Source organism: Colossoma macropomum, unplaced genomic scaffold (assembly GCF_904425465.1).
Source record: "Colossoma macropomum unplaced genomic scaffold, Colossoma_macropomum, whole genome shotgun sequence".
Lineage (NCBI taxonomy): Eukaryota > Metazoa > Chordata > Actinopteri > Characiformes > Serrasalmidae > Colossoma > Colossoma macropomum.
The window spans coordinates 15,766,995-15,784,472 of NW_023494789.1; the positions used below are offsets into that span (position 1 = coordinate 15,766,995).

The following is a 17,478-nucleotide window of genomic DNA, read 5'->3' on the forward strand; positions in this document are numbered from 1 at the left end:
TTCTCACCAGGAACCTCGGGTCAGTTTCCTCTTTCTGCAGAGCTTTCAAAAACAACAGTGAACAGCACGCTGGACTCCAAATACCAGGCTCTGCATCCACATAGCCGTGTGTAAGCTCTATTTAGCCTATTTATTTATGATGTGATAAATACTAGTGAACGTCTGTGAGGGTCAATATAAGCAATGAAACATTCTGACACCTTCTAGTTCTAGAGGCAGCGTAAAAGCCAGAGTCTCGTAAGACTAAGCAACAAAATATGCAGGCCGACATTTTCATCACAACCTGGATCTGTTACTGGTCACTACTGGAGCACATACCAATTATATAACCATAGTACTTGGCCTACACGGGGGCTGAAAAACTCTTCACTGTGAACAAAGTTCAGTCTGGAATAAGTAGTAGCAGTCACTTGTGAGTTGCTCCAATGTTTTCTTTCAGTTCCTGAGAGACCCTGTGAGCTCTGAGAGAGCTAATCTTCCCATACCACGCCTTTCTTCCAGAGAGGAAACCAGCGCTGCCAGAAGGAGAGCTCTCAGAGCGTTCAGTGTGCTGACTCCCCAAACCCACCAACATCAGAAAGAAAAAGGGTTATGGGCTCGAGGGTTATTTTAAGACTTGGGAATTTCTGAAAGATTATTCCAGAAGGAAAGAGAGGGGAGGGGGGGATGAGTAACTGCTAAACAAGCGGCAAAACTTTGACGAACAGGCCATGGATTAAAGGCAACAGAAGTAGGGCAGCACAAATAAAAGAATTCCTTCAAAAAGATGCTCGCTGCTGGGTAAAAGTTCAACTATTTTACAGGCTAATGTTATGAACAAGCTCTCTCTCTTGTATTGGAAGGCTGAAAAATTCAGCGAGTGGGTTTTCACATGGTCCACATCTTGGGATTGTTTTCTCTTCAGGGAGGGAAGGCCAGAGAACGAGAAAGAAAGCGAGAGAGAAAGAAAGCGAGAGAGAGAGAGAGAGAGAGAGAGAGAGAGAGAGAGAGAGAGAGAGAGAGAGAGATGCACACATTCTCAGGAATCTTTCTTCTCCAGGGAGTGTGAAAAATTTGGAGTGTGAAGGCCAAAATTAAAAATGAAAATTCCTTTAACAACACATTTAGCATGAGACATTTGCTAATTCTATTATAATCTGCACTCTCTCGCCGATGGTTCCCAGTGGATATTTCCATCCGGAGCATTATTCTTTTCCCTGGTGGGGAAGGCATGTGTAACCGGAGCCTGGTCCGAGAGTCCAGGCCTCGTCTGGACATCCACCCCGTCGCTCCTCCAGCTTCAGCCATCTTCAACAACAAAGGCCTGGACTAACAATCCGCCCGCAAATTAAGATGCTCCCAAATAACAGCCTCTGCATTCCTCGTCATGAATGTGTTTCCCTAAAAATATTCCCAAATAAACTTAATTACAGTAGCCGAGAAGGACTCTCTTTAATGCCTCTGGTACTCCTCGCTCTGTTTTTCTTGCCTGATTGTGCAAAGTCCAGTAGCAGAGCTTTGGATTTGGCAGCCACATGTTTGTAAGAGACTAATAAACTCAAACGCCGTTGCTGTAGGCACTGCCTTTCATGCGGGTTGATCAGCTCTGTATAACTTTATGAGGAAACTTTTATTGGTTTAATTAATCCACTGCCTACATTTAGACAACATGCCGCCATGGTTAAGGGTGGCCTCGCTTGTGTGGAACTTTTAGTGGTGCTTTTTTGCCACTGATGTAATTGTATTGTTAAAGTAACTTGTCACCCACGCTCATTAGCAACAGAGCCAAACCTGACACAGCGCACACAGCCGCAAAGAGGCTATTATGGGCCACTGCACGGAATGGCTGGTGGAGAACGGCTGGGACTTTAACACTGGCTTTATCTTAGCTAATTCAGAGTCCAGAATGCAGATAGAAGAGCGACAAAAAACATTTGGAACGTTTTTGGAGTGAACAAAACCTAGCTGATCGTGGACGTCTCTGTGCTATAAATTGAAATTAATGCCATAAACTGCAATATATGCAATTTCTAATTGAACTTTAAGCTTCCCCCCCCCATCTAAGATGAAATGAAGATTTAGACTAAAGTGACCATCCAGTGACTGAAGACTATCCTTATGATCAGATGTGCTAGAAGTAAAAGGCTTGTCTTTGAAATCTCTTCATGCACTCATATCCATTCGCATGTAAATCCATTACAGAAAATACAATAACTCCGAAATAATTTCCTGTCAAACGACCATTACATAACAGTTGATCATTTTTCAGGAGATACTTCAGAGAAGATTAGATATAAAATAAGTCAAAGTAAAAAAAAAAAGTTAAAAACGGGAGTTTCCAAAACTGCAGCTCAAAAACCTACTGAAAGATACAGAGAAAATGTAATTCCTCACAATCGTTCAAGACCTGGTAGCCCACCAAAACAGTAGTTAAACCTTTCGTCTTTGAGAGACAAGAGATAATCAAGCTCCACTCTTGCTTCAGATCTGGAAAAATCCACAGGTGATTCTGTCCATCCCTCTTCTGTGAGAAGACAATTCAGTGCTATGAGTCTGAAAGGATGTGCAGATGTCAAGAAGCTATTACTGAGAAAACGAAACAGACCAAAAAAAAGAAGAGAAATGCAAATCAAATAAAGAAACTACTGGTGTTCCCAGAACAAAGAACTGACCAGAGTCCAGACCTCAACATCTTTGGATGTGTTTGGGATTATCTGCATCACGAGATGCCGAAAATGCGACCAACTTCTTAGACTGAACTTGGAGGTGTGCAAATTTTTTCGAAAACAAAGCAAGTCTACAGAAAACAATGGAAGTTGTAATAGGTGCAAAGGGTAGACAAACTAAAAGCCAAAGAATGAGATATTTTTACTCGCTGATGCTTCTGTGCAATGTTCTGTTAAATATGTCTTCTGCTTTTTTCCCCCTGATGCTGAAAGGGTGGTCTCAGACTTCTGCACAGTAATGTAGATCTGACAAACAGTTCAGCCATTACCTCAGAGTGATATTCATGATACTAAATGATAGGGTAGCTCAATACATGCTTCTAGTTCTCATAAAACAATACACAGTACCACATCCTCCTGTGTCCATTTGTTCAAGCTAATTCACAGCATTCTATCCTGTTTCACATTTCTAAACACATCAGCCATCTGTCCCAGACTTGTTCATTAGTGAAACTCCACAGATTTAAAAAAAGGATTCTGTTTGCCATTAAGCCAGGCATTAACATTTTTGTCATGCTCAAATATTAACAACTCCTGTGCTAGGCTTGAAAAAGTCTAAGACTGACCTCGGGAACGACATGCACTGAATAACACGACACTAAAAACAACAAATGCTCAGTGTCCCCGAGTTTAGACCAAGTCATACATGGCCATGGAACTGCAGCAGAAAATGCTATATGGCCCATTTTTAACCCTAATATGAACCGCAAATAACCAAACACCCTCCTTGCTAACTCTGATGCCTCGGAGGGCCAGATAACACAGACACGGACAGAACGAGCGTCCACAAGTGTCAATCTTAAAATTCCAGTCCTGGGTTAAAAGAAGACATGAGATTACAACTTTGGGAGGAATGTCATTTATGTATTCGGCCACCGAAGAGCCTGCTGCAGTGTTTCAGAACGAGCGAGCAGGCAGCTGAGCATTTCAGACAGCACGGTGCGGACATCCCCTCCTTCCATTATGCCCTGCATCTTATAGAAATAGGTCTACTATAAGTAGCCCACTGCTCTTTGACTAGAGAATCTCTGTCTCCAGACACATTTAGATACCGTCTGCCATTGCATGGGACACCATCCCTCATGCTAACTCTCATCTTCATAAGCCACAGATGACTAAGAATGGAAAATTGAATTGAATTATATAAACCCTGTTTTTCCCTGAGGGGCATTTAATTGCTCAGCATTGCCAACAATTATTGTGTAGACAGCAGAAAGACATAGACAAAAATAAAGAAAAAAAGAACTACAGACAACTGCAGTGATAAAGTACAGTGAAAAATAATGCAAAACGTGAAAATATTTCGCACATTTCTGTTCTTCGGTGCAGAAGATTGAAAACCACAAATGTGGGTGAAATATTTCTGCCCAAGCCTTGTAAAAAAAGTCCCAAGACATGATGTGATCCTTGAAGGAAATACTTGCGTATGTTAATAACAAGAGTAGAGCTGAGCAATAAACGCCTTCAGATCAAACTGTAAACACGCTCTCGTGATGTCTGAGACGCACCGAATGTTTAATTGGTTTCGTGTTAGATTCCCAACACGCTCTTTTTCCTCAGACACTCAGGTGTGAAGATTCCAGAGCAAGCAGCCATGACAAGTTTGGCAGATCCTGCTCAGCTAAAATTCCTGGCATGATCCGCATAACCTGTAAGCGGCTGAGCGCACCCTGCATAAATAAGGCTTGAGCAGGGGGCAAATGCCTGTGAGTAAAAATGAGTAACATGCTATTCACTCAGCGTGTCAGCGACAGGCTGTGCAATGGCAACCATTCGTGTGCTCGGTTCACCTATCCTCTTTCCAAATTATGTGAGGCGAACTTTGATCTATTAAAAAATATATATAAAAAATAAATACATAAATAAATAAAATCACAAACACACACACACACACACACACACACACACACACACACATTATATATACACACATCCAAATATATATATATATATATATATATATATATATATATATATATATATATATATATATGCACTACATAAACAAATAGCCTTTCCTGAAATTATAAACACCATATTCACTGCTGCAAAAGTGCCACATTCTTCTCTCAGAGTCAAAAAGTCACAACGAATGGCAAGGAGGCCAAACTGAGCACCCATAATATGTGAAATTGCTGAAATGGCACATTTAGGAAATATGTTATTCTGAAATAGTGAAAAGAAGTACCAGATATTCAGAATGTCTAATTTAGCCACTTCATTTCAGTTATTCATGATCTTTTTAAAGAATCCATATGACGGAAAACTAAATTTTCCACTGTTTTTGTAATAAAAGAGTCTGAAGTAATATGTAAACACTGTCAAAAGTTTCTTAACATACTACTTACTATTCAATCCATACAACCAATATCTGAAAACCATTCTGAAAAACTCTTCTGAATTCATTGTTACTGTGAAATGTCATGAGAACCAACTCATTTACATATATCCACCTATTCAGCCTCTATGAGTGCTTTTTGAATGAGGCTTAATACATGACAGCCAATCAAATCAGACGTCTTCTATATCAGTCTTAAAAGGTACAATAACAAAATAACAGTCTGTTTAACTCTAAGAGATAAACAGAGGAATGGTCATGTAAAAATAAATCATGGCCATTCTTGGTACATAAAACCACCAAATGTTATATGTTGATCTCAAAGGGAAAAAAGCAGGACATGGGTTGGTACAGTTGGTAAGTCTTTATGGTTCAGGCACAAAAGCACAAGAGAGCAAGCTAAGGCTAGGCAACTATTTAAGCCAACCACAGTTACTTTCCACAGCTGTTAGTGTTCAGAATCAAACATTCACATTGCAGCAAAAAGAATGAGAACTGGTTTTCAGCTGCCAGGTTCAGATGTACAGGTAAATGAAAGAAAACGGAAAACACATATTAAGACACGTCACGTGTCTTACGAAAAACAAGAAAAGTTCTAAGTTGAGCCGGTGCGGCAGAATCTTTTGAGGGCAGTGGTGAGTAATTTTTTTTTTTACTTGAGCCACGTCCATCATCATCTGGGAGCTATTAAGTATCGACAGCTAGAAAGAAAGATAGCTAATGAGCCATTCTGACCACGCTTGTACAATAAATAAAAATTAAACAGTTAATTATAAATATTTATATAGCAATGAATCATCAGCTAAAATTTCAGATAACACTTTATTTGGAACACCCACTGCAAATGCTTTGTAGATGCATTTAACTTATATTCTACTAATTACTCATTAAATTTACCCTAACCTTAACCTCAACCCAAAACCTGAACCTAACCCTCACCCTGGTCCTAAGCCTAAAGCTGGTATTAATCCCATGCCTAACCCTAACACTTTTGTGAATCCACTGACTGATACTTTGAGTAGAAATTAGCTCCCTCAGCTACGTCTGTCACAATTATTAACAATCTAACACCGACTTAACTTTGTATTGATTATTCCCACTTAGGGCTGCGTATCATTTGAAATTTTAGACACCAATACTAAACACACTTTTTTTGTTGACACCTTCTTTACAGAAGAGTTTCACTGGAGCATCTCAAAAAGCCAATTCCCTTCTGGTGTCAAACAACAAAAAGCAGAAAAAAGTTCTTCATTCTTCATGCATGTGCAGTTGTTGCGATCTGGAAATCAGGAGTGCCTCTCATGAAACCAAAAACTGAAATACATATTGTACATTATCATGTCTAATTAGGTTTGATCAGTGTCAGCTTGACTGTTTGCTTTATCCCCACAAAGTTACACTATAACTGACTGTGGTCACAAATAAATATAAGTCTTGTAGTCATTTCAGTATCAGCAGATAAAGTATCAAACCAATGCTCAAATTTGACCAATTTGAACTCAAACTGATGCTAGGTGATATGTTTATTGCATTCTGAAAAGGCTAAATATCTGTGACCCTGGACTGCTATATCTGTTTTTTTAGTCATTTTACTGCACTATACAAATAACAAAAATTGCAGTGATACTAACCTAGTTATATTTAGTCTCAATTTCTACATTTTATAAATGTATATTTCGAAGGAAAAAACAATGATTATTGCCCAGCTCCACAAGACACACAAAGTAAATTACTGCAAGTTACTCCATGGCGGCACGCTACACCAAAATCTTGGTGCCATAGCCAAAAAAAAATAAAAAATCCCAACCAATCATCGACTCCAACACCTTGGTATCCAGGAAGCCTGATTCTCACCCCCACTGTAACTGTCACTGAAAAATAACTAGCCTACATTAATTCATATAATTGTTAAACATTTGTTTACCATAGACAGAGAGGGAACATGGATTAAGGATGGCAGCAGGAGCCCCCAAGAGTAAAATGCTCCAACCATGCCTGCCAACTATGCCATCGCTAAACAACAATAAAAAAAAAACTTATGTGCAACAATGGTCTGCAATTTTTTCAGTAGTAGTTACCCCCCTCCAGCCCTGGTCACATTGCGAACACCCCCCCAACCCCCACCCTGGTCACACTGCCCCGACTCCAAACCTCCTGACCCACAGGAAACACTGATATTTCAATAAAACCACCCCACCTGAGTGCTTTTGGTCTATGATAGGAGGGGGAGGTGGGGGCTAAAACATGATACTATTGGTTGATACTAATTTTCTCTGCCCGCTGAGTGACAGTCAAAACTCTTGGCGACCCAAAGTCGTTATACTTCCATGAAAATGTACAGGAAAGCAAGAGTTTTCTCTTTTAAATGGTGTGTGATGAATCATGCTTTATATGACTGACCATATGAGCTAACAATGTAAAAAAAAAGGTCAATTCTGACTTGATTTTCAGGTTGACTTTAAGAGAATATATAAATGGTGAGATTTCTTATTGATGACACCACTAAGGCCTGCTGTTCTCTGACATGTGCATTAAAATGATTTAGTAAAACAGAATGAGTTAACAACCTGTTGCCTCACCAGGACGCAGAACCTCAAACGCACAAAAACACACAAACAATTGACAATACATGAAACAATGACACGTTTGCCAACCCTGATAGAAAGAAAACAAAAAGACCCCCACTCCCCCCCACCCAGAAAAAGCATAATGAAAACACCAAGAGAAGCAAAATAGCAGAGAGGGGGTTGAGCTCATGTGAATAACCTTTTGGTGCTGGCAAAACAGCTCCTACTTTCCAGAATAATTGAATTTGGTGTGCTTTGTGACCACGTATAAAGGCTTCCCTTTGCCAAGCGGCAGGCCTGGCCACAGCCATTGCATAACAGAGCTAATAAAGAATAAAGGAGGGCTGCAGGGGCCTGGGGGAAAAGGGAAGGGGAGGGTGGGGGAGACACGTGGGAAATGCTGCCACCGTTGGGCAGCTTTGTCTGGGGCCGCAGGCAGGCACAGTCCCTCAGGCGGTAGTGTAGGCATGCCTGACATTGTGCTCATTCCACAGGCACAAAAGACTCCCCACAGAAACTCAGCAGCAGCAGGACAGAGGAGCTACCTGAGGAGGCCCTCAGACACGCACCACACAGATGCACAGGGAGTCCGCTGCCTCATACAGCTGCAGTACACTTCCTGTAACAAAAGTGACTTCAAAGGCATCAATCAGTTGAATTTATTGTCTCAAAAAATTAGCATATGCCACCTACACAGTTCACAGTGTTTCAGTTGCTGCATTTTTGGCTTACATGAATTATTAAAGACTGTAATGAACTGCAACCAGCAATAAAAGTAGTAAAATTACACTTGCCAATTATAAATAAGCCATCACTACTGCCATTAGAAACATTCATTTTTTTGAAGCTATACTATGTAAGATTTAGGGATTTGGAGACCTAAACATGGAGTCGGACCTTCGCAAGCAACATTAATACATAACGCTGGTCCAGTTATATAGCTCATAAAGTCTGAAAAAACTCTAGTCCGACACTATTTCAGGCTTTAAAGGATAACCCGCAGCAGCACTCGCACACCACATTATTTCTTTTAATTTTAACAAAAAAATCATACACAGCGCAGCTTTAAACATCATGACACCACTAGCTTTACCTTGTTTGATAATTCATGCTGAATGGGCCAAGAGCAACTTTGAACAGTAAAGCTTATAAAACGTTGTTTTTGTTTTGTTTTTTAAATGAGATTTATTCATTAGATTATCAAGTGCCAAAACCATCCAAGCATTGGCCCCATCATTGCCGGTTCAATCCCTTCTAAGCGATGGCTATCCCTCCTCCCCCGCACGATGCTAGAAAACACAGACATCTGTTAGCTGACAGAGCTGCTAGTTAGTGTTCTCCTCCAAGTGTGCATCAGCGGCAGTTTAAAAAGTTGCAGTGGTGCTTCACATGACTTGGAAGCACATGCTAACCTTTACCCTCCCGGCTTGGTAGCACTGGGTGATGGGGGAGACCTAACTAGCAGGAATTTCCAAAGACTAAATGAACAGAGGTGGGCGGGAACTGGGTCAAAAAACCTAAAAACAGAATAATATATCAAAAGACGTTGAAGTTTTCCCTCCTCCTATAAAATTACTGTTTGGAAATCCAGTGTTTGCAGAAATCACATGCCAATAAACTAGTGTGAACACTCTGACCAGTCTCTAATGTTGGTTTTGACCATGCTGCGTATTGTCAGAAGATCATGAATTCAGAAAGAACGCTCTACCTATGCACTAAGACGCACAAACGAATCAGAAGAATCAGACAGAACTGTTGGCAAGGACCTCCAGCTATCATGAACTGCAGCTTCAACTAAGCATGCAGCCATGTGTGTGAGTGTGTGTGAGCGCAGAGGAAGAGAGAGAGCGAGTTGAGAGCCAGCCTGTTGGAGGATAGCCCCACTTCACAGAACAACTCCACATCTTCCCCAAAAGACTGTGCAGTGAATTCACAGACAAATCACAGTTTTCACTACAAGTCGTCACCTTACAAGCAAAACCCAAAAGCTCATGTCTTCTGGCACGCAACCACTGCTAACATATGCTTTGGCAGAGCCATAAACAAAGAGAAAGTCTGAGACAATGTGCCAACGCTGTTGTAGACCAGGTGCCTGTCTCACAAAGCAAGACTTCTGTCCTAGCCAGCTAACATCAGGCTTAGGAGCGGGCAATATGACATTATGACAATCGTTATTGTGATCTATCACTATGCTTCTCTGAGCATATTGTTGATATTGTCAGTATTTAAACACACTTCCAACTGCATGTTTGATCACAAAGAGAGCATAATTCGTCCTGTTTAATGGGAAATACCGCAACACAATATGTGACACGTTGAATACAAATAATTAGAATCATACTTTTGATTTTAGTACTTATCAGATGTTACAAAAAGTAAATACTGTGATGTGTATTGTGAAAACTTCTTGCAGTATTGTGATATTACATTTTTGCCATGTTGCCCAGCTATAGTTAGTCAATTAGTTAATCCTGGATTTTCTATTCCACTTTTATTGCGGATCACTTTATACCATGCTACATCATGACACTGAGGCTGCATACCGAACCTGCTTCAAAGCTTGGTAAGTTTTGAGTATCGGATCCTAAACAGCTCTTCAACCAATCAGGGTGAACATCTGACCAATAAGGGACAGCTCTCTCATTTGCATGGACTTTTTTTTTTACCTTTGTCACATCTGTGACATCAATGTCACATATGTTGAATAAAAAATATTTTTTTGTGAAAGAAACAAAATGATGCTACATAGATATCAAGAGTATAAAGCATTTATTACTTGTTTCATAAAACGGGTCCTGTTCTATAAGGCTACTGACAGCACCTTCCAAATAGAGTATCAGCATTTCCAGAAAAATGACGGCACAGCGTAGTTCAAAGTAAAAATCATCAGGTAATTACCTAATAATGTACAATACAAATTATATGAATATACAATTACATTAAAGATAATGTGGTTGAATGTAACTTAAAAGCAAGCCTCAAAATACACTAGACTTCTTTAAAAGTCAGCTTCAACTTGCAGATGGCTAAGGACGCGCATGATACCCACACCTGTATGGCACCTATACAGTATCACTGCCTGTATGGCATTCAATTTACTCTTACTATGTAATGACAAAGTTCACATTTTTTAAATAATTCACTCTTGTACTTTATTTCAACACGTTAGGTTACCTACCACACCACAATAATATTCAAAATGACCTTTAGCATTACTAGATTCCAATTCTTCCCTAGTAAAGACAGTTAGACATCTCAGCCAAATTGTGACACATCCTGTGTCCCACTTACTGCAACTACCAGACATGACACATCCATGACTCTCTGACTTAGTAATGCAGGGTTATAGTAAACACCAAGACATAAGTTTCGGTTAGGTGAGTTACACAGCAGCCTAGAGTTTAAAGGCCCTCCTAAACACAAACCCTACACTCTATGACCGCTTTCATGACACTGATGGAAATATGAGATTCTCAGACACTAATCAGCTTCACATTACAAAGGCTAGTCATATGACTTCACAGCTTTCAAGTAGATCAGGTTTTTCTTATCTATATTCCAGCAGCAAACTCCACTTTTCTTCTTCTTCTTCTTTTTAAATAACAAAAATGCAACGGATTGCAAACAAATTCAGGACTGTGACTTTAATTATTCTGCTTTTCCTTTTGGCCTGCATTCTCTGAAGCAGAATAATTAAAGTCACAGTCCTGAATTTGTTTGCCTGTCTGCCGATGACACATCTAAGTTTAAACCCATGACTCTTGATAATGACACATCTCATTTGACAAGCATTACTGTCATTCCTCAGTATGAGGCAAAACTCAGAGGCTTTTTGCTCCAGTATTTACAAACAGAATTCGTTTAGAGTCTTAATAGATCTGGTCAAACATGGCAAAAAAGCAATATCACAATACTTCAAGAGGTTTTCAGGATAAATATGTCGCAATATTGAATTTTTCTGACATCTGATAAGTTGTAACCGATGACACAGTGCCACATTTAAATATACTGTCAAAACCTAGTATTTATCATTTCACATACTGTGCTGAAGTAAATCCAATTAAACAGGACTATTTATGCTCTATTTGTAATTAAACACGGGAAGTGTTTTAAAGTTCTGGCGATCTCCGCCATAGGCTAAGAAAAGCGTATTTGTGACACACAGCGATGTAATTTATCATGATGATGATAAAAAATTGTCATATTGCTCAGCCCTAAGTTTTAACTTGCTCTTCTTTATGGTGTTTCAGGGTTGCTATCAGTTTTCTGATGTTTTACTTTGACTCATTTATGGTTCTGTAATCCATCAAACAAGCTTTAAACGGCCCATGTCCCACATTTTTTCCACTGAGCCTTACTTACAACGTTTGTGTGCTTTTACGCATCAAAAACAGTCATGATTCATTTTCATAAGATCATTTCCCAACTTATCCTTTAGAATTAAACAGGCTGTTTTTGTTACTGTGCCTTTAAGACTGATATTTGTAGCCTAAATTACTTTTGTTATGATTGGGTACTAGATACTATGCCTCACTGAAATAGCAGTCCAGACTGAAACACTCTTTATAACTTCATTGACAGGAGCAGAGCTGAACTGCTGTCTAGGCAGATACACGTAAATGCAATGGCTTTTGTAACATCACAAAAACAATGAATTCAAAAGGGGATGTTTTGGATTAGGGAGTGAACTGTATGTGCTGAAACACTAACAATGTATACTACATCAAGCTCTTTCAGAAAAAGTAAGGAAAACTGTCCTAATATGTGCTCTTTAACTCACTGCATAGGGAAAGAAAATACATGAATATGTATTGGATTTTAAGCGTTTACTTGGGCAGTTTAAGGCACTGGAAGTTTATTAGAGAAATCAAATGTTAATACAAGGTGATTACCAAAACAATATAATGAATAACTGAAGGTGTTATATATATATATATACACATACACACACACACACACACACAGACTCTTATAGTAATCTTATAAATTATCTATATCATGCATTTTCTCCTCATACTTGCACACAGCACGTCGTTTTTTTCAAATATCACATTTTATGTCACTATCGTACAGCCCCACTACTCAAATTTACTTAGGCTGTTGATTAGACCTCTGCATTTTTCAGCCAGTCAGTCATCCTTAGATGAATCGGATCTGCTATGAGCTCTGTAAGCAGATAAGAGGAGAATGCAGGGGGGGAAACCAGGTCCTATGTCAGCCTGAAAGCACAAGTTCATCTCTAGATCACTGTAATAACTGATCGTGGTCACTACAGACCACCAATGATTGCAATTTTTATGCCAAAAAAAAAATGCATAAAAAACTCAGAAATGCTTAAAGCCTTGCCTATGATCGCTAACAAACAGTTAAAAAAAAAAAAAACATCAGTACTGGAAAACATTAGGTTAATCTTTTTTCACAAGCTCTGTGTGCGCTTCTCTGTTGCACTTACCATGTGTAATTAAACAGCATGGCAAATGAACACCAGCCTCTCTTATTCATCCAACCATCCTCAGCTGGAAACTGGGATAGCTTAAATGGTCTTCAATTCATAGGCCGAAGTCAAACAACTGGTAGCTCAGAGGCACTGAGGAACTAGGGAGGGTCAGAATTTTGCTTGTTTTGTATTACCAGCTTGACAAATTATTAACAAGCAATATTTAACATTTATAGACATGTACGACCCTATAGCAACCAATTTTCCCATTCAGCCGGTTTTTCAGACATGGGTTAAGGCTAGTTTTGGACTACATTGCACCAATGGCATTAAATCCCATTTAGTCCAGGCTTAGACTTAATCTGGGTCTGAGAAACCAGCCCATTGTGTTTATTTAAATAGAGCCATTGAACCTCTGAAAACAAAACAGCTACTGGGATATAAGGAAACTATGCACAGATAGCAATCTGCATTGTATAATACAGAAACAAAGACATGAACTGAAGTAATATATAAATGCACACTGGCAGCACAGACTCCAAAACGGGCTGAGTAGATCCCAGAAACTGGCCAGCACTACAAAGACACTGCTCTCTTTGAGGTACTCAGCCACACATAAATTGTTTGGGAAAATGATAAGCTATACAACAATCACGATGAAAAGTGTTACAACTTTCCCAGTGGCTGCAAATCCCCTCTATTCAATTCATGCTAGGGCTTCTAGTGAACTCGTGTCTCAGTGAGGCCGGCTGAAAGCCTGGTTTTAGCCTGTTTCTCTGCTGGTGAAAATACAGACCTCACAAAGCCCATCCACAGTGCTTTCCCAGTGGCCCAGCTAGCATTCCTCGCATATTTGCACATGGAACTCTGGGAGCTCCACTTCAATTCTCTCTTTCATTTGCACTCTGTTTACATTATGTGGCCATATTTTTTCAAAAAGAGAAAAAAAAAGAGGTAATTTTATGACAATGGTGTCCAATGATGGGAAAATTCAGTTTGGATGATTTGTTAATCTGTTTTAGGAAATAAGATGGGCATGTTCACCCAGTACCTTGGGGGATACTGCAATCATGACGGTAAAAATTATACCATTTATAAGTCATTTGGAGATGTCATCAGCAGGCCTCTGTAATGAACTCTGTAATAAGCAAGTCGGGAAAGTGCTACACACGTTTTGGATCAGTCAAGCAAAGTAAAGCCTCCATGTTGGTGAATTTTCCAAGATGAATATTGAGGGATAAAATGCACTTTTGATAGAAACTGTTAGACTTGTAAAGAAGCTCAGGTGATGAGTATGGAGCTGACATATGAGTCAGGAAGGCCTACAGCTCTGTGTGATGAATGTGTTAAGTCCACTTTGAGCAATTCTTGTGCACTCACCACTACAGCCCATTGAAATTTAAAGACAGGGACATCACGGACTCACTTTCCAGACACAGATCACTACACCAGCACACTGTATGTGTGTGTCTGAGCGTCCCAAGTAATATAGACTGAAACACAGCTAACTACTTGCCACATTACCAACACATATTATTCACTACCAACACTTTTGTTTAATATTTAGTTACTCCACAATGATGTATTCATTTGCTGATATTAAGGAGGTGCTACATGTGATCTGTTATTTTTAGAGAATCTGTCAAAAGACCTGCTGATTAACAAAACGCTGACTTACACGTTTGACAACAAACATGGACTCCTTAAATCCATCTTTTAGTCCATATTACTCACAAATAAGGAATACATGCAAGTTTTGCAAACTATCAAATAGAGGAGGGTGATATGGCAAAATGTCATATGATATTTCAAGACTTCTTCTACAATACACAATGTCACAATATTTATTTATTTATTTATTTTGACATCTGATAAGTTAGAACAGACAAAATAAGTCCATATTTTAAACATACTATAAAACACTATGCACTCAAATATTTGTACTCAATATTTTACACACTTTGCTACACTAAATCCAATTAAACAGGCTCTCCTCGTAATCACACATGCATTTGGTAAGTGGTCTTAAAGTACTGATCGTCAACATGCTGAGAAAAGCATATTGTGACATACTGTGGGATAAAATACCATAATACTGATAAGTATTGTCATATTGCCCAGCTCTACTATCAAATCTCTCTTTAGGGGTTAAACCATCATTCACTGAGATGTTATTGATGATCTTTCCTCCTTTTATGATACTCAAGACCTCTGACTGTTAATGATACCAAATTGACAGCAGATTAAATGGTCACACTGGCTGGATGGTTGACCAAAAGTTCATATTAAGGGATCCTGTAACAACAGATCTCTCAGAGACGGTCACTTTTCCTTAGTGTTGATTCTGAAGACACAGAGCATCAACTAACACAGGAGTTTACAATGACAGAAGAGGCAGAGAAGATACACCATCCATCTTTGATAGAGGTTAGAGGTTTCTCTGCCTCATCTACAGTTCACATTTGTTCACAGAAAATATGACTCAGAAATGAGTTATTTAAACTAATAAGTTACATTTAAACGTTGTGCTCTGCCTTAATTTAAAGTTCTCAATCATTGCAAATCTGACTTCTCAATCAGGCTACACGGAAACAAAAAGCCACTGTTGTCTATTATAAATCAGTACAAGCAGCAGAACATAGACACAACCCGGGTGGGCTAGTGTAGATTTGTTTATCACTATTAACACTCCGTATTTTCCGCAAACTCTGGCAAACAGAGACAAAAACAAAGCTGCGTGTTTTCTAAGTTTTCGCCAGCTTTATGTTCATCATTTAAAACACAGCCCCCGCCCTCCAGACAAACTTCTGGCGGATGCAACAGGCTGCCAACCCCGGAGGATGATCCAAACTCGGCCCGTAAGGACGGAGACCGTCCGCGGTGTGATAGGTTTACCGGGTTTACCTGTCTCTCGGGTCGATCCACGAGGTCTGCCGAGTGTTGTGGTCGATGTAAAACACCCTGCCGTCGTAGTCCCTCGCCTCCTCCCAGCCCGCGGGCAGCGGTAGCTCCGAGCTTTCTCTCCGCTTAGCGCCGCTCTCCCACGGCATAGCGCACGGCTCGCCTGCGCCCTCTCCCCACCCTCCCCGGCCTTTTCTCCACGCGAAAAACGTCAACTTTTCCCTTTACTGCATTACCAAACGCCTAACTCCCATCAGCTCTCGGAAACGCAGTAAGAAAAACAAGTGAGCCGACACAACTCGGTGACCGAACGGCGTTAAACTCCCGCATCCACTTTCCGAAAAGTTTGCTCCTCCATGTTCGCCTCTCCCGCCATGTTTCATTCCACACTGGGGATGCACCGACTCGCGAGCGAATCGGTTCTTTTGGACCGAATCTTTTCAATAAATCGGATGAACCGATTCACAAGTCCAACTGAGTCGAACCTTTTGTAGCGTCGACGTGTCTCGCACAGATCATAAGCTGTAACGCAAATTACACGTATTTTAATTCGAATAACAACCTTTCACAATGTAACCTCGCAACATCACACCATGGAAAACTATCGGTTCTCTTTCATTTACTCCTTGTCGACTGCAGTTGGCTCTCTTTCTGTTATGGTTGTGATTTGTGCGTTATTGTAGAAGCAGCGAACACCAGAGTCACTTGCCAAATCACACACCATCTTATGTCGTTGTATATGCATGAGGTGGGAGTAAAGCTGAAATTACTTATCATTGTAGACTCGCATTGAAAGTCGCTATATTTGGATGAAATGACAATAACGTTAATCTGACTAATCACTGTGCCATGAATCGTTGAATCGGTCGTTCGATTAATTCAATGGACAGTTCGCAGGAATCGGTTCTCTATACTGAATCGAATTTTCCATCGCTATTCCACACTGGCCATTTTCGAGCAGGGGTAATTTGCATAATTCCCGCCCATATACGCATGACGCTGTATTTAAATGAGCCCCGTCTGACCAATGGGTTAGTAGGATTTTGCCACTTCAGAGATGGAGCTTTAAATTGGCGTTTCAGCTCCACTGAACCACTTAGCAACTTTCATACACAACCAAATTATTAGAGGTGCGCAGAACTCAAAAAAAATCCTGAAGTTTTTACTCCATTTTTTGGGTTGGCTAGCTTAAACAATAACCATCACGTTATTTGAAAAGTAATTATTTTCGAGTCTACAAGAATATAATTTCATATGCCTGCCATGGGTGAACTGCATGTCTAGTAAAATATCATATTAACATACAGCCTGTAGAGTTTCAAACCAACACATCTTGACCTGAATGACCTTTGTTTATAGCCTAACAGTTTAGTACAGAGGTGTACAATTATTCCCTGGAGACAGTGCGCCATCTTGTGGCTGCACTAAACGTCAACCGAGGACAAGTTTTCAGCAGAAAAATCATAGAATTTTTCATCAGAGTGTAAAAATAGCACTAAAGAGGAAAGGAAGCTTGATTTTAGATACCAG

At 39.9% G+C, this 17,478-nt stretch overlaps 1 protein-coding gene across 2 annotated transcripts in view; it reads right to left on the reverse strand.

Moving 5' to 3' along the window:
• wwc3 (WWC family member 3) overlaps window positions 1-16,347 on the reverse strand; it is a 62,618-nt gene extending 46,271 nt beyond the window's left edge. For both annotated transcript variants that reach the window (XM_036570264.1, XM_036570263.1), the window contains exon 1: window positions 15,952-16,347. In XM_036570264.1, coding sequence (XP_036426157.1) covers window positions 15,952-16,097 — 146 coding nt within the window. In that variant the 5' untranslated portion in view covers window positions 16,098-16,347. The remainder of the gene's footprint in view (window positions 1-15,951) is intronic.
• Window positions 16,348-17,478: the final 1,131 nt, after the last annotated feature.